Below are 17918 nucleotides of genomic sequence, written 5' to 3' on the forward strand. Positions count from 1 at the left end.
ATTGTTATATTGACTGTATTGTGCAGTCATTTCTGATTTATGAGATTGGTTTTCTTTGCCTATGTGTCAGCGCAGACAACCACAGCTGAGGTTATATTTTATTAGAGCATCGTGCTACATAAACTTGAATGAATTGTGTGAAACTTTCCTTTTCAGCTACAGAAAGATGAAGAGGGAAAAAAAACGTATCAATGTCTGGGAGTTTCTCGGTGGGAGGGATTCTTACCGCAGGAAACTTTAGGTGGCGTGCAGAGCTCAGAGGCTGGACTTCCTCAGAGCTCACAGAAGAGCTGGGAGAGCATCTCTTCTACAGGACACCTGATGAGCATCATCCAAACTCTGCAAAGCTGAACACCGATCCGTCAAGGAGAGCTTTTTCACGGATTTCATCGATACTATAGATAAACTGTCTTCTATTGGAGGACAACACCAGGAAACTGTAATAGACTACTTGGATTTTCAGAGATGACCCTGTCTTTTCGACGCAGGTGTCTGCTTTTGCTGTGTTTGACAGCTATCCAGGGGGGGCATGCTGCTGTGCAGGTAGGCTTAAGAAATTTGCTCTATATGCCAGTGCATGAATAATTAATCTCACCTCCCTCAAACACTAGTAGCCTGCATTTGACAAAAGTTATATCTCCTCTTTGTATTTGTAAAAAGTTACCCTAACTTTTACAAGCTACAAATGCACTTTACATCTTCATGGAATAGCATATGTAATTTAGGCTTTTGTAAAGTTGTGATTGTAGCCGCAATTTTGTCTTGGAAGAAAATGCTTGAAGTTTTTCTTTCATAAAAAAAAAGTTCTCTGTAGCATCCGGAAATGAATCCTCTCATGCCTTGTCAGCTGGTGGCATTTCCCTTCAGCCTGAGGCAGGTGAAAGGATCAGAGCACCGTCCAACCTGCTCATATTTAATGTATTCAAGCAAGTTGTTATCTTTAAATCCCCCTAAATGCCAGCGCAGGAATTTAAGGTATGCAGCACAGAGAAAATTGTTCCATTGAGCATGTGATTATTAAACCTCACTGAAAGGATTAGAGGCACTTTCCCTGAGGAACTTTGTAATGGCTTGACAAGCTTTAAAACTCAAGTAACTGCCAGTGGCACCCATGCTATTTTGAGTCCGACCATTCAGGCATATCCAATGAGCATGTGCCGTCGTACCACCATGCAAAGTATACAGAGGAACAGAACTTTGGACTTAGGTCCCTCTAACATCTGCTGGGCAGCTTTTGTCCAGCTGTCAACCACCAGATATTTGGTACCAAGAGAAAGGGAGAGTAGAGGAGAAGACATTTAGTGTAGGATGCTGTATGTGTGAGTGTGGTGAGGTCTAATGGAAAGCTAGAAAATCTTTTGTAATGACAACACTGTGCCCACCAATGAATTGGATTTAGTTTCAGTGACATCATGCTCCCCAGCTGCACTTTAATGTTTATGTCCTGCTCATGTTTTACATGTGGGGACTATTGCGTTGACGTAACTTTTATGACAACACTCATTTTCTGCTTGTAAACTTTGTCCATGTTGAAGGACTCTGTTTGACTGCTCTTAATTCTGCTCACCTTCCGTCTGCTTCATTCACAGTCGTGCATGGATAAACATCAGGTGGTCGGCGTGCTTCGTCAAATGGAGAAGTTTCTAAAAGGCCAGGAGATGAGGTTTACAGAGGGGCTTCGGATCATGAAGTCCAAGCTGGCAACGCTTCAGAACTCTGTGTCCAAGCTTCCTCAAGCGGACCAATCAGCAGGTGAGTAACACACAGATAACAACACAAACCTTCATTCTAGTCTTGTATTCCTTGCTTTGTTGTGGTTATGCTTCCTAATTTGTCTGCCAGGGAGCCGGTATGAAAAATACCAAGATACACCAGGTGAAATCGACTTGTTATGTTCACCAGTATTTTCCAAAAATAGGTTAATTGTTCAGTTAAGGAATTCATTGGGGTGATTAAACAATATAAAGCTTGATATAATGACAAATATGTGTCTGATTTGTCGTCCATTCCCCTGCTAATTTGGCCCCCAGGCAGAGTAAATAATGGGTAGAGATAACACCCAAAAAACTACAAAACACACTGGAAAAAAAACAAAATCCTATCAAGTGTTTTTGTCTAATTTTCAGTAGGAAATGTCTTTGTAGACTCAATATGAGCCACATTCAACTGACCAGTCTAGAAAAATGTCTTACTTCATGTTATTTAAAGACAAAAATTAGGTCTGAATTGTTTGAAACAAGTAAAAAAAAAATCTGCCAATGGAACAAGAGAAAAGTTACTTGTATTAAGACATTTTTCTAGTTTTAAGAACATTTTCAAGCAAATTTTTCTTGTTGGCTGATTTTTTCAACTTGCTACAAGCAAGTCAGACCTCATTTTTGTCTCGAAATAACTTGCAACAAAACATTTTTCTGGTCTGAAAAGTTCAATGTGGCTCATATTTAGTGTAATAAGACAATTTTTACTTAAAATTGGACAAAATCACTTGATAAGATTTCAGTTTTTTGCAGTGCAGTCTTTTAAGTTGTGTATCAAAGCTTTAAGCCCTTTGCACACCAATAGCGACGCGAAAAAACAGCACGAAATTGCAAAAAATTTTAGAGGCATCATATTCAGTCTCCACAGCTATTCTCCCCCAAATGATGTCTTTGAAATTGTTGTCCTTGTAGTTTTTATGTGTTGGAGCTGCATGGTGGTGCAACGGTTGGCACTGCAGCCTCACAGCAAGAAGGTTCCCGGTTTGATTCCCAGCTTGGTCGGTGGGCCTTTCTGTGTGGAGTTTGCGTGTTCTCCCCGTGCATGCATGGGTTCTCTCTGGGTACCGCGAACTTCATTCCACAGTCCAAAAACATACTTACCAGGTTAATTAAGCACCCTAAATTGTCCCTGGGTGTGAGTGAATGGTTGTCTGTCTCTGTGTCAGCCCTGTGATTGGCTGGCGACCAGTCCAGGGTGTTGGGATGTGTAGCTGGGATAGGCTCCAGCTACCTGCAACCCTCAACAGGATAAGCGGTTAAGAAAATAAATGGATGGATGTCTTTTGTCGTAAAGAACTGGGTGCTAGGACTCAGCACAATCAGTGTTGAATGTTTTGGTATGTGGCGTGTCAACAACAAGCGTTATGATTGGTAGAGTGTGAACTCATCGCAAGCAAACTTCGGGAAAATGACCTTGGCTTAAAGCCCTTTACACACCAGACGTATATTTTTCGTGCATATATTTCGCTCGTTATTAATTTTTTTGAACCTACTGTTTTATGCAAGCATTCACACCAGCAACGTTATTTCGCTGAGTGAAATTTCAGCTTTTTTTTCAAACCAAGGTCGATTTTCCCAAAGTTTTGCTTGCCAGAAGTTCACATCCAACCAATCAAAACGCTTGTTATTGACACGCCACATACCAAAACATTCAACATTGATAGTGTTTGTGTCCCATTGCCCGGTTCTTTACAACAAAGGACATAAAAACTACAAAGACATGGTTTGGAGGAGAATGGCTGTGGAGATTGAATATGATGCCTCCAAATTTTTCACAATTTTGTGCCGTTTGGTCGCGTCGCTGTTGGTGTGCAAATGCTTTTATAAGCTATTCATCAAGCCATTATCTACAGTCAAACTATAGAAAAATTGGGATTATTTATTGATGAGGTGGATCCTATTCTAAAGAGAGGACCTCTTCATTGTAGTAGCAATAATTTCATTTTGTTTGATGTTTCCTCTGTCTTTAGTTAATGTCAAATCATCATTTAAAAAAGTTTAAAACAAAGAAATGAGCTAATGTTGCAAACATCTATAATATAATGTTTCTTTTGATTAAGACAGAAAGAGCATTAACAATGAGACGTCATTTGTTCTACACACTACAGTGGATGGATTTTCCCATGAACGCCTGGTTTGACTGAGGTTTCACTCAGTTCAGGATGTAATCATTCTGGTTAAAGCAATCAAAGATCCAATTGTACCCCATTGTTTGATGTGAGTATTCTTTTTTTCACAACTAAAAGAGTGACAATAGAAATCCAGGCCTCATCCGAGCGGGATTATACTGTAAATCCATCGAGCAGCTCCAGGCCATCTCAGTTACAGAGCTGGGGAGCTGACAGGAGGAGTGGATTTGTGGAAATGTGTTGTTTGGCAGCAGAAGCAGAGGCCAATTTGTCAGTGATGGACTTCACAACTCTGCGGAGAGGACTTGGCCAGTCAGGAGGAGGCTGATATTTTACATCCAGAGCAGAAGGGTTAAACCACACCATCAATGCTTTAATTACTCAATTTAAATGAGCATGAAGCTGAACAAAAGGAGGAGGAACAAATTTTACACATTATACTGGGATTAGATTGAAACTGTTTACACATATAATATAATAATTTATAAATTTAGTTTACTTTATGCATTTTCCATCTTAGGGTGAAATAATAGGAAACTTTTTATCACAACATCTTGATGTAATTTATCACAAATGGTCATGAAAGCTGAGTAAAGTAATCAAATTACACCATTACGTAATACAGTTACGTTACATGTTATACAAGCATAAGGTTTCCATTCAGCATAGCTTAACATCTTAACATTTGGCTGCCGGTGAACTCCTGACTCATAAAAATGGCCTGTTCTCTGCCGTTTGACGGTAAATGAGGCAGTTAAACATCTTTTCCCATGAAGCCCCAGTGCTGCCCAGTGACACGTGTATATCCCCGGGCTGAAAATGCCAGAGGATGTCAGAGACTTACTCCACATGTGATGGGCCTTCCTCTCGTGCTCTCTCCCTCTCCCTCTCAGCTCCCACCACCTGCCCCTCCCTGGAAGCCCCCGCTCATGGAACCAAGTTTGGCTCAAAGTACTTTGTCGGACATGAGGTCCATTTCACTTGCTCCCAGGGCTTCCATCTGGTGGGATCTGCCACACGTGTTTGTCGGGATAACGGCACCTGGACGGGCGTCAGTGCTGTATGTAAAGGTGAGCTGCACACAGAAGCTTTAATAATGGAGCAGGATGAATCAGTCCAAGGCAAACTGACCTGCTACCTGTCTCCATTTCTACCTGTTATCACACCAGTACAACATTTTTTCAGCTGTGGAATTACAGTCTTGCACAAAGGGGTAGTCAGAGGTTTGAGAGTTTAAAATGACATTATCAGCGCCAATGTAGGTTATTTTTACATTCTACTTCGCAGCTTCCTGATCGGGTCGAGCAGGGCTGGATTGATTTACGGCACGTCCAAGTCTCTATGACAACACCACACTAGCTGACCAAGTTTAGAAGTGAGAAGAGATATCTGAGTTTTTCTCTGCTGAAAACGATTTCTGTAGTGATGGTGGACACTGGAGCCTAAAGGCCGTGTTATGTCCATTGGTGTCCATTCCCAAACTGCAGGGGGCGGTGTATCACAAACGTACGTCTATCAGAGTACTAAACAAGAGTCGAAGAAGTTTGCCTTTGTTTACAACATGACATATCTGTCCCTGAGATTTTTCCAGGTTTTTAACCGATCCCTCTTCTCTGTCGAGAGTGGCCACAATTTCACGCCATGAATTATTTACCACCCAGTTATCACGGTGATCTTTGTGTAAGAGTCATACAGATGAGTTTATTTCTGCATGTTGACTACTAGGAGATCCTGTTCTTCCGCCATCTTGTCTGGGTGTAAAACTTTCTGCGTGAAAGGGACTGCATGAGGAGGCGTAGGTGGGAAAAAGGTGTCATTCATTAAGCTGCACAAACCCGACAGATGCGTTAAGCATAAATCAGCCTTAACTGTCAGACAGAAAAAGGACAGAAGGAAGATAAACAGGAGAGAGATAGAGCATGAGCTAAAAGCTAAAACATGAGCTAAAGGCTCATACAGCAGTTATTCTGCAGTGGTCTGTTCAAACTTGAGAGTCTATCAATAAAACGAAGAGTGAGGTAACTGCATGAACTGACAGTTTACTTGTTGTCACGTTAGCCTACGGATACGTCGTAGCACCAGGCTGCTAGTAGCGCTACATATAACCGGCTACTGACGTACAGAAAGTTTTCTTGATGTCATGCTTCAAACAACAGCGCTACATAACTGTACTGATAAATAACTGACCCCGTTGCGTTGTAGCTGTAGAAATTTGACTTGAACAAAGAAACTTTGCTCCAAAACAAACACACGCCGGGATAAAAGTCACATCTTTACAACAGTGTGTGTGAGACTCCAGGCCAGAAGGTGGCGCTGCAGTCACATTAAAACAGATCCTCCTCACAGCATCTTTAAGCTTGAACAATGAGCTTCTTACCTCACATATAAACACACAGACCTCTCCATCATACACAGTTTGGTGACATGTTTTGGATAAGTACTTCAATCTCTCACAGATGAAAAAATGGACACCTATTTTCTCATTCCTTTTCTCATTCCTTTTGTAGTAATTTTGTTGCTCTTTTTAGCCCTTTTTTGTCTTTGCATAACGGTTTTATCCTCCTGTGGTGTTGTTTTTGTCAACGTGTAGGGATTTAACATCTTTGCATGAGATTTTATGTCTCTAAGTAGTTTGGAGGCATTTCTTTTTCCCTCTGATTTTGGATCATCTCTGTAGATATTGTTGTCTCTTTATGTCAGTTTTTATTTCCTTCACTTCATTTTTGTGTCGTTTTTTTTGACTCTTGGATAAAGGATTTTAACAATAACTTTTAAAAATCTCCCGTTCTGGAGGATTGCAGGATTTTTGGGCCCCTGGGCATGTGCCCGGTATGCCCACGCAGTAATCCATCCTTGCATTAAGGCAACCTCGTCCCAGCCGTGTCTGAATGCCCGGCAGGAGCCCAAAAGGCAAACTGAGCTCCTCACACATCCACAGATAACAGGCGAAGAAAAGAGCCTTTCTTCAGAGCGAGCGGAGCTCCTCAGCGCACTGAATGAAGGCCTCGTTAAAACGGCATTAAATGTCTGTGGACACAGAAAAACACCTGTACTGCATTCCACTGTGGGGTGCCTTACCCTCCAGGTTTCCACCCCTCATGAGCAACAGGGCTTAAGCTACTGTAAGATAAAGCCCCTCTCTCTGGCTCATGTTACCCAGGTTCGTTGACAGCAGTCCCACTGGACGGGGTTAGGTCCAGACGTTAAACCCACACCATGGTCTGATAGCACACAAGTATGCTAAGCATGCTATTGATAGCTCTTTCAGCCTGCAGTGAAGGCGCTCTTCCAAAAATTCCAAGTGGCACACGCAGTCGAACATGTGCATACGTTTATTGACGTTCACGGCTGAAACAACACAGGGAGGCTTGACTCTGCACAGTCTCATCCCTGTTCGTGTTTTTCAGCCCGGCGTAGCAGCGCTAAATTTAGCCTCGCTTTAAAAGCAGTATTGACGAAGTGTAAAAACTTTAAAGTAAAGAAGAGTGTAAAAATATCGAGCAGAGTGAAGTGGGCCTTTTCATGTCGCGGCCCTGTGGCCGCCCCCGGGGAAGTCAAATAAACATTAAAGGGATTGGTTGTCATCCAGTATACTCTGGCCTCTGCGCGGAAGCTCAGGGAGCAGAGGTTGCTTCATAACATCTGCACGGCTCCCAGAGCTGGCTGCAGAAGCACAGATCATCCAGACCGATGACGGATTTTCATTTACTTTGGTTTGGTGACGGGTTTTAGAGAAGATGGATCAGCTATCGCCTCATTTAAACATCTTTATATCTGAAAACAAAGCGCAACTTGGTCTGCAAAGAGTCTGTACTCAATATGTGCTGCAGTGTCTCCAGTATACTCTGTTTGTATACAGCTGAAGGCGTTCTCAGGGTAATAAACGTGCTTGAGTTCAGCTGGAGGTGAAGAAAAACACTGGTAAAGTAGTTTGCAGGAAGACACGTGTAGAATTGCTGTAAACCCGAGAAATTTTTATGGGAACGCACTGAGAATGTGTTGACAGCAACTGTGTGTTGACACGTAACTACTTTGTTTTGTTGACAGGAAATCCTTCGAGTTTGAGAGCACATTCCTAGAAATATATGAACTGCATACAGCCCTCTTTCAGCAGTTACAGGTTTGACTTGAACTTGCAGTTGATTTTATTGAAGGCCTCTTTAATCATGATCCTCGTTGGAGTGAATCCAGAAAAGTACCAAGTCCAGAAATAGAGGAAATAAAAGGGCATCACTGACCCACTGCTCATAATGACAGAACCAGGGACTCATTTTAAATATAAGTTATCAGTGCAGGCTTGATGTGCATGACTGATCTGAAGAGGGATGGTAGGGCATACGGAGGGGAAATCTCTTCTTTGCTGAATGAAAATGTCAACAAACGTATCTGTCATTATCCAGGAAATATAAAAATGTGCACTTCAGATCAAAAACTCCTTCAACTTTTTAAGAAAAGTTTTACATAAGTCCACTACATGCCTTTTCTCTCCTTCCCCGACAGATATCAGTGAGTGTGCGAGTAACCCCTGTCAGAACGGAGGAACCTGTGTGGAAGGTGCTAACCAGTACAAATGTACCTGTCCCCAGAACTGGAGCGGCTCCCACTGCCAGCACCAAACTCAGACAGGTCAGTGCTGAAAGAATTGTTATTTGTCTTACAGAGGGTATTGATGATTAAAGACACTGACACCAAATAAAATCCTGCGTTAACATTTAGTTGAACTACTTCATCTCCTACAACATCAACAGCCCACCAACTTTCCATGCACCTGTGGCTAACCTCAAGTTTTACAGCCCTGGGAAGATAACTACATCTACAAAAAGACTAATCTGAATCAAAATCAGAATCTCCTTTATTCACCAAGTATTTTTAAGAGTACAAGGAATTTGACTTTGGTTTAAACTGCACTCTCTCAGTACAATTATTGTGTATAGAAAACACAAAAAACACCAAATATTGAATAAAGATCTGGAAGAAGAAACAGATTTCTTCTGAATTCTGAATTCTGTGTGGATGGATTCATTAAACTCAAAATGTGCTGCTGGCCAAATGTACATGCTTGATATGTGGCAGGACATTAGCAAACAATAACAACTAATGACTTGAGCAAAAGGATCAATAATTATTGATAGTAATTATCAAACTCCAGTATTGTTTCCAAAAAATTGATATTTTTAGCATAATGATTTAAGTATAATTTTAGGGGAATTATTGCAGCATTTTTATTTATTTTTTCTTAAATCTTAAAAGTGGCAACATTTTTGCCAATTTTTGAAATTTTTAAAAGAAATTAGATTTTTTGCAAATTTACGTAATTTCTTTTTTTTTCCCAAGACATTTTGATATTTGTTATTTTTTTATCATAAAAGTTATTTAAAGTTTTTAATTTTAAAATTGTTTAAAATATATTTGCAAATTTACTAAATTTCTTTTTTTTTTAACAGCATGCAATCCAAGGCACTTGGATGAAATAAAATCCTTTATTATGTCAGGGACATATCTGCATGTTTCGACTCACCCGTGTTTTTATCCGGAGATGATAAGCAACACGAAAAAGTTGTTAAAATACCTAGGGAGTAAAAATACCTAAGTTCTCCCGTCCTTGAATCCTTGAAGAGCGCCAGATCTTACTCTGTATCACACCTTTTGACCCAGTGCAGCACTCACCCCTACCTTTACTTCAGTTTTTGTGACTTTTTTATTTTTTTTATTTTTTTTGCCATTTTTTTTTTTTTAATGAAAAACATCACATGTTAAATTTTGTAAATTAAAAAAAAAAACGTTTCATTTAGATAATTATTAACTTCACTTTTACCATGTACAGGATTTTATACACTTAATAGCCTTTATTCTGAAGATAAAGTAGATTTTTTGGCTCCTGAATGACTTTAATCCAGGTGAGCTGAGGTAAAATGGTTGCAGACTCCTGATCTAAAACGTCTTCTGTAAATGACTGAAGATGATTCATTTGTGAATCTATGTGTAAATTTTGAGCATCTCTCCCCTGATGCAGCGCCACCTGAGTGGAGTGTAATGAATGATCCAGCGTTCAGCCGGAGACCCCGCTGTGCCCAGGTGAACCGGGCCCAGCACTGCAGCTGTGACGCCGGCTTCCACATGAGTGGCACTTCAGACAACAGCATCTGCCAGGGTGAGCTCCAGTGATGTGCCACTTCATTGATCCCAGAAACCTGAAACTTTCACTCCTCTGCTCATGAATATGTTTACAAATGAGAGGAATCTGTGGAGCCAGTCTGCGACAAACATGATAATCCTCTCAGAGTTCACAAGCTGATTAGCGTCCATTTAGGTCACAGTTCAGTAGCTTTTAAGAATAAATGATTGAGTAACGATTTGTAATCAGAGTTTTAGTCGTTCTGTGTAAATGAGAAGCAGACGAAGGCTCTTTGTTACAACAGACAAGCCAATCTGGAGATGCTGTAAACATGCATTCTCATCTGTTATCATAGACACTCATGCATAACGTCACTCTTTCTTTACAGATGTAAATGAGTGTGAAGTGTACCGCCTGGACCAAGGAGGAAAGCTGTGTGTCCACGAGTGTGTCAACGTCCCCGGCTCGTACCACTGCTCCTGCCCGAGCGGCTACAAGCTGCTCCCAGATGGGCGGAGCTGTGAAGGTGAGTGACAGAAAGGAGCAGAGGACAAAGACGTATTCACAGGGCCGTGCTGGCTGCAGATTCAGCAGGGTGAGGAATACCTGGATGTAGAAAAGAGCAGGAGCTTTAGCTAGTCCAGCAGAGGTGTCTGTTGGTACTTGCACCCCTGAAGCTGACGACGCCTGCCAGAGGAAAGAATGACCTCAGCCTTTCCCAGCAGTAGGGATCTTTAGGACATGAGAGACTAAACTGAAAAACCAAATAAATAATCACTGCACCCCCTGCTCAGGCTGTGGTAACCAGGAAGCAGAGAGGCAGTCTGGCAAGGCTCTGAGCTTCTCTCCCTTACATGCCTCTGCTGTTTTATCCTCCAGATGTGGACGAGTGTTTGAGCCAGCAGCACAACTGCAGCCGAGGCACAACTTGTATCAACACAGGGGGAGGCTTTCAGTGTGTCAACCCAGAGTGCCCCCGCTCGCATGGCAACATCAGCTACGTCAAGACATCTCCGTTGTAAGTTGCAGCAAACACGGTCAAAAGCAATCAGTGTTACTCTTCTGTCTGTGAAAAGCGTTTTACAGACAAAAGCCTGTAATTTAAAACCTTGAATCATCCAACTTATAAGATACTTAACTTCCATCCTTCACCTCTTTTTCACAGTATTTTCATAAGCAACAGAAATCATCTTAATAATGAAACAGAAGTTGTGTTTTTACTGTCTCTGTATCAGAGTGCAGCAGATTTCTCCTGACAAACATGCACACTCAGCAGATTTTTTCCCCTCTGAATACCTCCTGGCCAAATGTTTGGAGGCATTACAGCCTCCATCTCACTTTTTTTTGCCATTCATCAGCAGACTGCTTCATTTAAGAGCATGAAACAAAGCTCTGTGTGCTCCTACTGAACCATCAATCTGCTGAAAAACTGCTCCGTCGCCAGCCGGGGGTATGGATACGTATTTGGAGAAAACACTTGTCACAAGGAGAAACAGGGAATTAAGCAGCCATGTTCCAGGTCACACCAATTTATTTTTTTAATGTCAAAAAATTCAGAGCTTGAAGAAAAATGGGTTTTACAGTTGCTAGCAGAGTTAATAGGAAGTTATTCTGCAGGATTTTAGTGTGCACAAAAGATCCTTTCATACATGCACTGCAAAAAAACAGAAATCTTATCAAGTGTTTTTATTTTATTTTCAGTAGAAAATATGTTGTTAGACTTAAAAAGAGCCACATTCACCTGACCTTTTTTTTGTAGAATAATGTAGCTAACTAAGCATAATTAATCACTGCAAACATATACTTCAAACTTCAACAATATTCAGTAATAGTATTAAAGATTTACTTAGAGCTGAACAGATGAGTTTTCAGACATCTCTTAAAGTAGAAAGGGACTCTGTGGATCGTATAGAGTTAGGTAATTTATTCCACCGTTAGGGCACAACAGAGGAGAAGAGTCTGGCTAGAGATTTGGAGCCATGCTGGACTGGGAGCACCAGGCATCTTTCACAAGCAGAGTGCAGAGGGTTTTTTTTTTTTTTTAAGTTATTGTTAACATCTTTACTCAAGGGTCAATAAAACAACACAAATATAACATAATAAAACAGCCATAAAGAGACAAAAATGTCTACTGAGAGATCCAAAATCAGAGAGAAAGAGATCCTTCCAAAACAGATAAGGCATAACTACTCAGAGACATAAAATCTCATAAAAAGAAGTCAAATTCCTACAAAAAGACAAAAACAAAGACAAAGGAGGATAAAAGATTTATTCAGTGCAAAAAACTTAAATCTTATCAAGTGTTTTTGTCTGGTTTTCAGTAGAAAATGTCTTTTTGGACTTCATATGAGCCACGTTCACCTGACTAGTCCTGAAAAAATAGAATAGAATAGACTAGAAAATACTTTATTTATCCCTGAGGGGAAATTCAGGAGGAGTTGCAGCAGCAATCAAGAAAACAAAAGTAAGAAAGTGTATAGAAAGTGTAAAAAGCTCCATAAGAAAACGACATAACCGAAATAAAAATCAATTCAATTCAATTCAATTCAATTCAATTCAAAACAGATGGTGACAGCTTGTCCATCATTGTCCAGTCAGCCAGCCTCCACCTCCACAGGGGCCAGGAGCTTCTTCAGCAGTCTGTTCAGTCTCTGTCTCCTGGATCCTGTCTGCTCACAGCAGGTGAAGCTCTTCACATGTGGCCTTGGTGTCTGGTGTTAGCTCTGTTAGCCATGTCTGTGAATAGCATGATGCTACTCTGCCTTCTGGTATTCCCTCTGTTGCTGGGTTAGCACAGCTAGCTCGTCCATCTTATTGGAGATAGATCTTACGTTCCCAATAACGATGGATGGAAGGACAGGTCCATGTCGTCACTTCTTAGCTCACACCTGAGAACCAGCACGTCGTCCTCACCTCCTTCTCCTCACCTTGTGGGAAACATCAGGCCTTGCACCAGTTAGCACTGACATGCTACAGACTGCTAACAGCTGATTTTACATGTAAATAATGCAGCCATGGTTACATGTAGGATCTCCAGACAAACACAGGAGAAAAAGTAGTAAAAATACCACTGAAGACAAAACCAGTTTGGTGGCAAAGATGACGAAAAAGAGACGAAAAAATTACAAGAAACGGACAAAGAAAAAAGAGCTGCTGCAACAGGCAGCTACAAAAGGGCAGCACCTAGCAACAATGACCTTTTTCAAGTTATCTAAAGACAAAAATGAGGTCTGAATTTTTTGTAACAAGTTAAAAAGAATCTGCCAATGGAGCAAGAGAAAAGTTACTTGTATTAAAATGTTATTCTAGTTTCAAGCAATTTTTTCTTGTTCCATTGGTAGATTTTTATTTCTTACTTGTTCCAAGCAATTCAGACCTCATCTTTGTCTTTAAATAACTTAAAACAAGACATTTCTCTGGACTGGTCAGGTGAATGTGGCTCATATCAAGTGTGCTAAGACAATTTTTACTCAAGTAAGACAGAAACACTTGATAAGATTTCAGGTTTTTTGCAGTGTCCACATTGTACAATTTCAAGAAAATGGTAGAACTATATGCCCCTAACAAAAAAACTGTCTTCTTGTATTTGCACCTTCAGCAATTTGTAGATAGATTTTCAGGAATGCAGTGAATGCGAGAAAAGGACCGGTGACAGAAATACAGATGCTTTCCAACATGCTGTGCTGCTCTGTGTTTGAGCCACAGAGAAAACAGTTATAAACACTTTCCCACGGGGATAGATTAATGATGTAAACATTTTCCCTGTGACTAAATGGCAGTGTTACGTGACAGCCAAACACCAAACACACAGAGAATGGAAAACATTTCACTTTTTTTCCTTCACCGCCTCTTTTTTTCGTTTCTGTCCGACAGCCAGTGCGAGAGAAACCCCTGCCCCATGGAGAGCCGCTCCTGCCACCTCGCCCCCAAGACCGTGTCCTTCCACTACCTCTCCCTCACCTCCAACCTCCAGACTCCCGCCACGCTTTTCCGTATGGCAACTGCTGCCGCCCCAGGGCGCACCGGACCGGACAGTCTGCGCTTCGGCATAGTTGGCGGGAACTCTCGCGGTATTTTTGTCATGCAGCGCTCAGACAGACAGACTGGTGAGCTGATACTGGTGCAGCAGCTACGCGGGCCGCAGGAAATTAGCGTGGATGTGGACATGTCTGAGTACAGTGATCGAGCCTTCCAGGCCAAACATGTGGCGAAGGTTCACATCCTGGTGTCGCCTTATAATTTCTAAGTTCAGACTCATGAAGGAGAGACGAGAGGAGCATAAGAGAGCACACTCACAACATGCTAAGTTTAAACACTCATTTCAGAAGTTACATTACACGGACCAATCATAGACGGTAAGTGATCACAGACTTCATAACATCATCTGTTGGTTTGTGGACCTCAGTTTACACTGCAAAAAACTGAAATCTTATCAAGTGTTTTTGTCTTATTTTAAGTAAAAATTGTCTGATCATACTTGATATGAGCCACATTCACCTGATCAGTCCAGAAAAACGTCTTGTTTCAAGTTATTTAAAGCTGCTGTAAGGAGGATCTGTTTTAATAAGAATGCAGCGCCACCTTCTGGCCTGGAGTCTCAGACACACTGTTGTAAAGATGTGACTTTTAACCAGGCGTGTGTTTGTTTAGCCCTTTTAGCCTTTAGCTCGTGCTCTATCTCTCTCCTGTTTCTCTTTCTTCTGCTCTTCTGTCCTTTTTCTGTCTGACAGTTAGGCTCCAGTGTCCACCATCACTACAAAATTAATCACAGAAATTGTTTTCAGCAGAGAAAAACGCAGATCTCTCTTCTTACTACTAAACTTCGTCAAACAGCGTGGTGTTGTTTTTAGCTGTGTTTCCACCAAGCAGTCTGGTTCGGTTCGTCTCGGTATGTCGCGCATTTTGTGGCGTTTCCACTGACTTATCCCGGGACAGATCCCCAAAAACCGAGACGAGCCATCCCACTTTTTGGGACCCTTTTGTATGGGTGCCAGACTGAACTGATCCACTCTCAGAAGGTGGAGCTACAACACTGCAGACCGTTGATTGGTCAAAAGAATCATCACTTCCTGTGCAACAGCGGCTGTATTTCTCCTGGTGGCTCACAGACTTCTCTGAAACAAAGCTTGATTGTTCTTTGTATCAAAGAGCTACATGCCAATCACAGGGAGGATGAAATGCTGCATGTCTTCCATCTGTGCTCTTTGTTTACTGTGTCACGTTTTTCTTCTTTGTTGGATTTATTAGCAAAGTAAAATGTGTTGCGCTGCTACGCCGTCACGCCATTATTTAACAGCTGCGGCTTTCGGCATCCAGCAAACGGGATCAGGCGTAACTGTACCAAACCGTGCCAAACCGTACTGAACCGAACTGGACTGCTTGGTAGAAACGTGGCTTTAGAGACTTAGACATCAATCAATCAATCAATCCAGTCTTGCTCGATCCGATCAGGGAGCTGCTAAGAAGCTATGAAATAGCATTTCTAAATAACTTACATTGGTGCTGATAATCTCATTTTAAAGTGTGGCTCACGATCGGGCATATATCTAGGAGGGAGACTTTAGATCTTTAGATCTTCCTCTGATAGATTATTTTACTTATAACAAGCAATTCAGACCTCATTTTTGTCTTGAAATAACTTGAAACAAGACACTTTTCTGTACTGGTCAGGAGAATGTGGCTCATATTAAATCTGAAAAGACATTCTATACTGAAAATTAGACAAAAACACTTGATAAGATTTCAGTTTTTTGAAGTGTAGAAGTGTGGTTAACTGAACCAGAGGCGACCATATTTGAATTGTCTGCTCCAAAGTTGTTTGTCGTAGGCTGTGGTATCCTTGCCTTTCTTTAAATATCCATCATCTTCTCAGCTGATCATCACAACATTTAAGTTTCCAAAGCTGAGTGTGTCATCTCTTGTTGATTGGTCTCACTTTTGTTAATGAGGGCTGACGTCTACTTCTTTTTAGTCGTGTTGACTGTGTCTGAACGACTAAAAAACGAGCAAAACAATACGTCTGGGTCGGGAAGATTTGTTTTTGTCTTGTTGCTTTATTATAAAAATGATTGTTATTGTTATTAATATGATAAGTCTATGATAGATAATGTTTGTGTGGCTCAGGGTCAGGCCCCGGGGCTGATGCACTGCCCTCGCTTTATGATCATACTGTAATTCTTGTTAAGACATTAGTGCTCCTGTGGCTCTAATTTATTGGATATATTGTTTTTACATTGTTCCCTTCTGTACTCCACGTTTTTATCCCTCATCATATACTGTATATTTGTTTTTTTTGTACTAGCTTGCCTCGTTTGAGGCTCTTTCGTTGTGTTAAGGGAGTTTTTTAAAGCGTAGATGCAGCTCTGTACCTGGACATATTTCCTCCATTACTCAAACTCTGTATGTTATCCAGAAGCAGTTTCATTTTATTCTTAATGAAAGATGATTTGGCGAGCGTGCCAATGCACTACACGGTTTATCTGGAATCTAAATTGTACATATCTGAAATAAAGTCAGTCCATCATTCCTGTGTTTGTTAGGAGTGCTTTACTTGATGCTGAGCAGAGTACGATCACATGTCATCGTGGCACAGCTTGTGTTTTCAATTTGAGCCGGAGAAATCTGAAGCGTGGTCGATAAAAGAGAGCTGGACGGTTTCTTAATGGTGGGATAAAAGCTTAGAGAGGAAGAATGTGTTGTGATATGATCAAAGACAGCACGAGTCAAAGCAGCGTTTACACTTTTATCACGACTATTTCTGTATGACTTTCACACAGTAACGCTCACGTTCAGGAACATGTCAGAAAGAAGTGTCTAATGTTCACCATGTGTGTTCCCCTGGTTTCCTTCACATCTCCATCCAGGGGTTTACATCGCAATAAAGGGGCCGGAGAAGCCGCGTGCTTCCAGGAGGGTTAAGGTGGTGAGAATCAAAACACATGCACTGACAGTATGCAGTGTACAGATAGTAAAAATGTGCGTAAATGGCGTAATTTCCTCGGGTAACAATCCCCTGAGCTCTCACATTGCAGCTTTTGTTTCAGGCGTGTGCTCCGGCTGTTTGATGTTCACATGTTTCATCCATTCAGAGGTGGAAGGATGTTGCCAGATGCAGCTGGAGAGCTTTGAGCCGCGTAACCAAAGCCATTTGCTGGAGAGAAATGATAAAAATATACAGAAGGGGCCTCGAGGCAAAGCCTGCGCAGAGTGTGGCTGGAGTTACATCAGACTCAGAGCAACATGGTGGCACATGGCGGACAGTCCAACACAACCCGGGGTGTACGAGAGGACACGATGGATGTTTTATGTAAGAAAGATTATCTTTGTCTTCAGTATTTGAATTTAAAGATGATATCGTGACGGTTTGCAGTGTATTTCCATTTGTTGAGTTTAACTTTCTCTGTTGCATGTCCTTTAAGGGTTTACTAAATGTCTAAATACCAAACTTTAAGAAAAACAATCACACATTAATTCAGTGCACAAAATCACTTAACACTGCAAAAAACTGAAATCATATCAAGTGTTTTTGTCTTATTTTGAGTAGAAAATGACTTTTTAGACTTAATATGAGCCACATTCACCTGACCAGTCCATAAAATGTCTTATTTCAAGTTGTTTAAAGACAAAAATTAGGTCTGAATTGCTTGTAACAAGTGAAACAAGCAAAAATAATAATCATTTTTTTCTTTCGAGAGTCTCATCACTTCTTGACTCTACCTCCCAACAAATTTTAAAATCCCCCAAAATACAGAACGTCAGCTGTCAATCATCGTTAAACGTGATGTAAAACCTTGTTTTTAACCTCTAATAACTAATGAAAATGAAACTTTTCAGAAAAAAAGAGGACTTGAATACAAGACAGCCAAATGATATCTTCAAATCACCACAACAATCAGATGTGAGAAACATTTCTACCAG

General features: G+C 41.1%; 1 protein-coding gene across 1 annotated transcript; it reads left to right on the forward strand.

Annotated features, from left to right (window-relative positions):
• The first annotated feature begins 164 nt into the window (after positions 1–164).
• Positions 165–14808, forward strand: fbln7 (fibulin 7). Its single transcript, XM_074676238.1, has 8 exons — positions 165–543; positions 1590–1752; positions 4780–4956; positions 8387–8512; positions 9900–10037; positions 10390–10527; positions 10881–11019; positions 13875–14808. The coding sequence occupies exons 1-8, from the start codon at positions 466–468 to the stop codon at positions 14245–14247; spliced, it is 1332 nt and encodes a 443-aa protein (XP_074532339.1). The 5' UTR covers positions 165–465; the 3' UTR covers positions 14248–14808.
• The last annotated feature ends 3110 nt before the right edge of the window (positions 14809–17918 follow it).

The sequence above is a fragment of the Halichoeres trimaculatus genome, unplaced genomic scaffold (assembly GCF_033239565.1).
Source record: "Halichoeres trimaculatus isolate MK-OKI-2021-1 unplaced genomic scaffold, fHalTri1.1 fHalTri1_scaffold_8, whole genome shotgun sequence".
Lineage (NCBI taxonomy): Eukaryota > Metazoa > Chordata > Actinopteri > Labriformes > Labridae > Halichoeres > Halichoeres trimaculatus.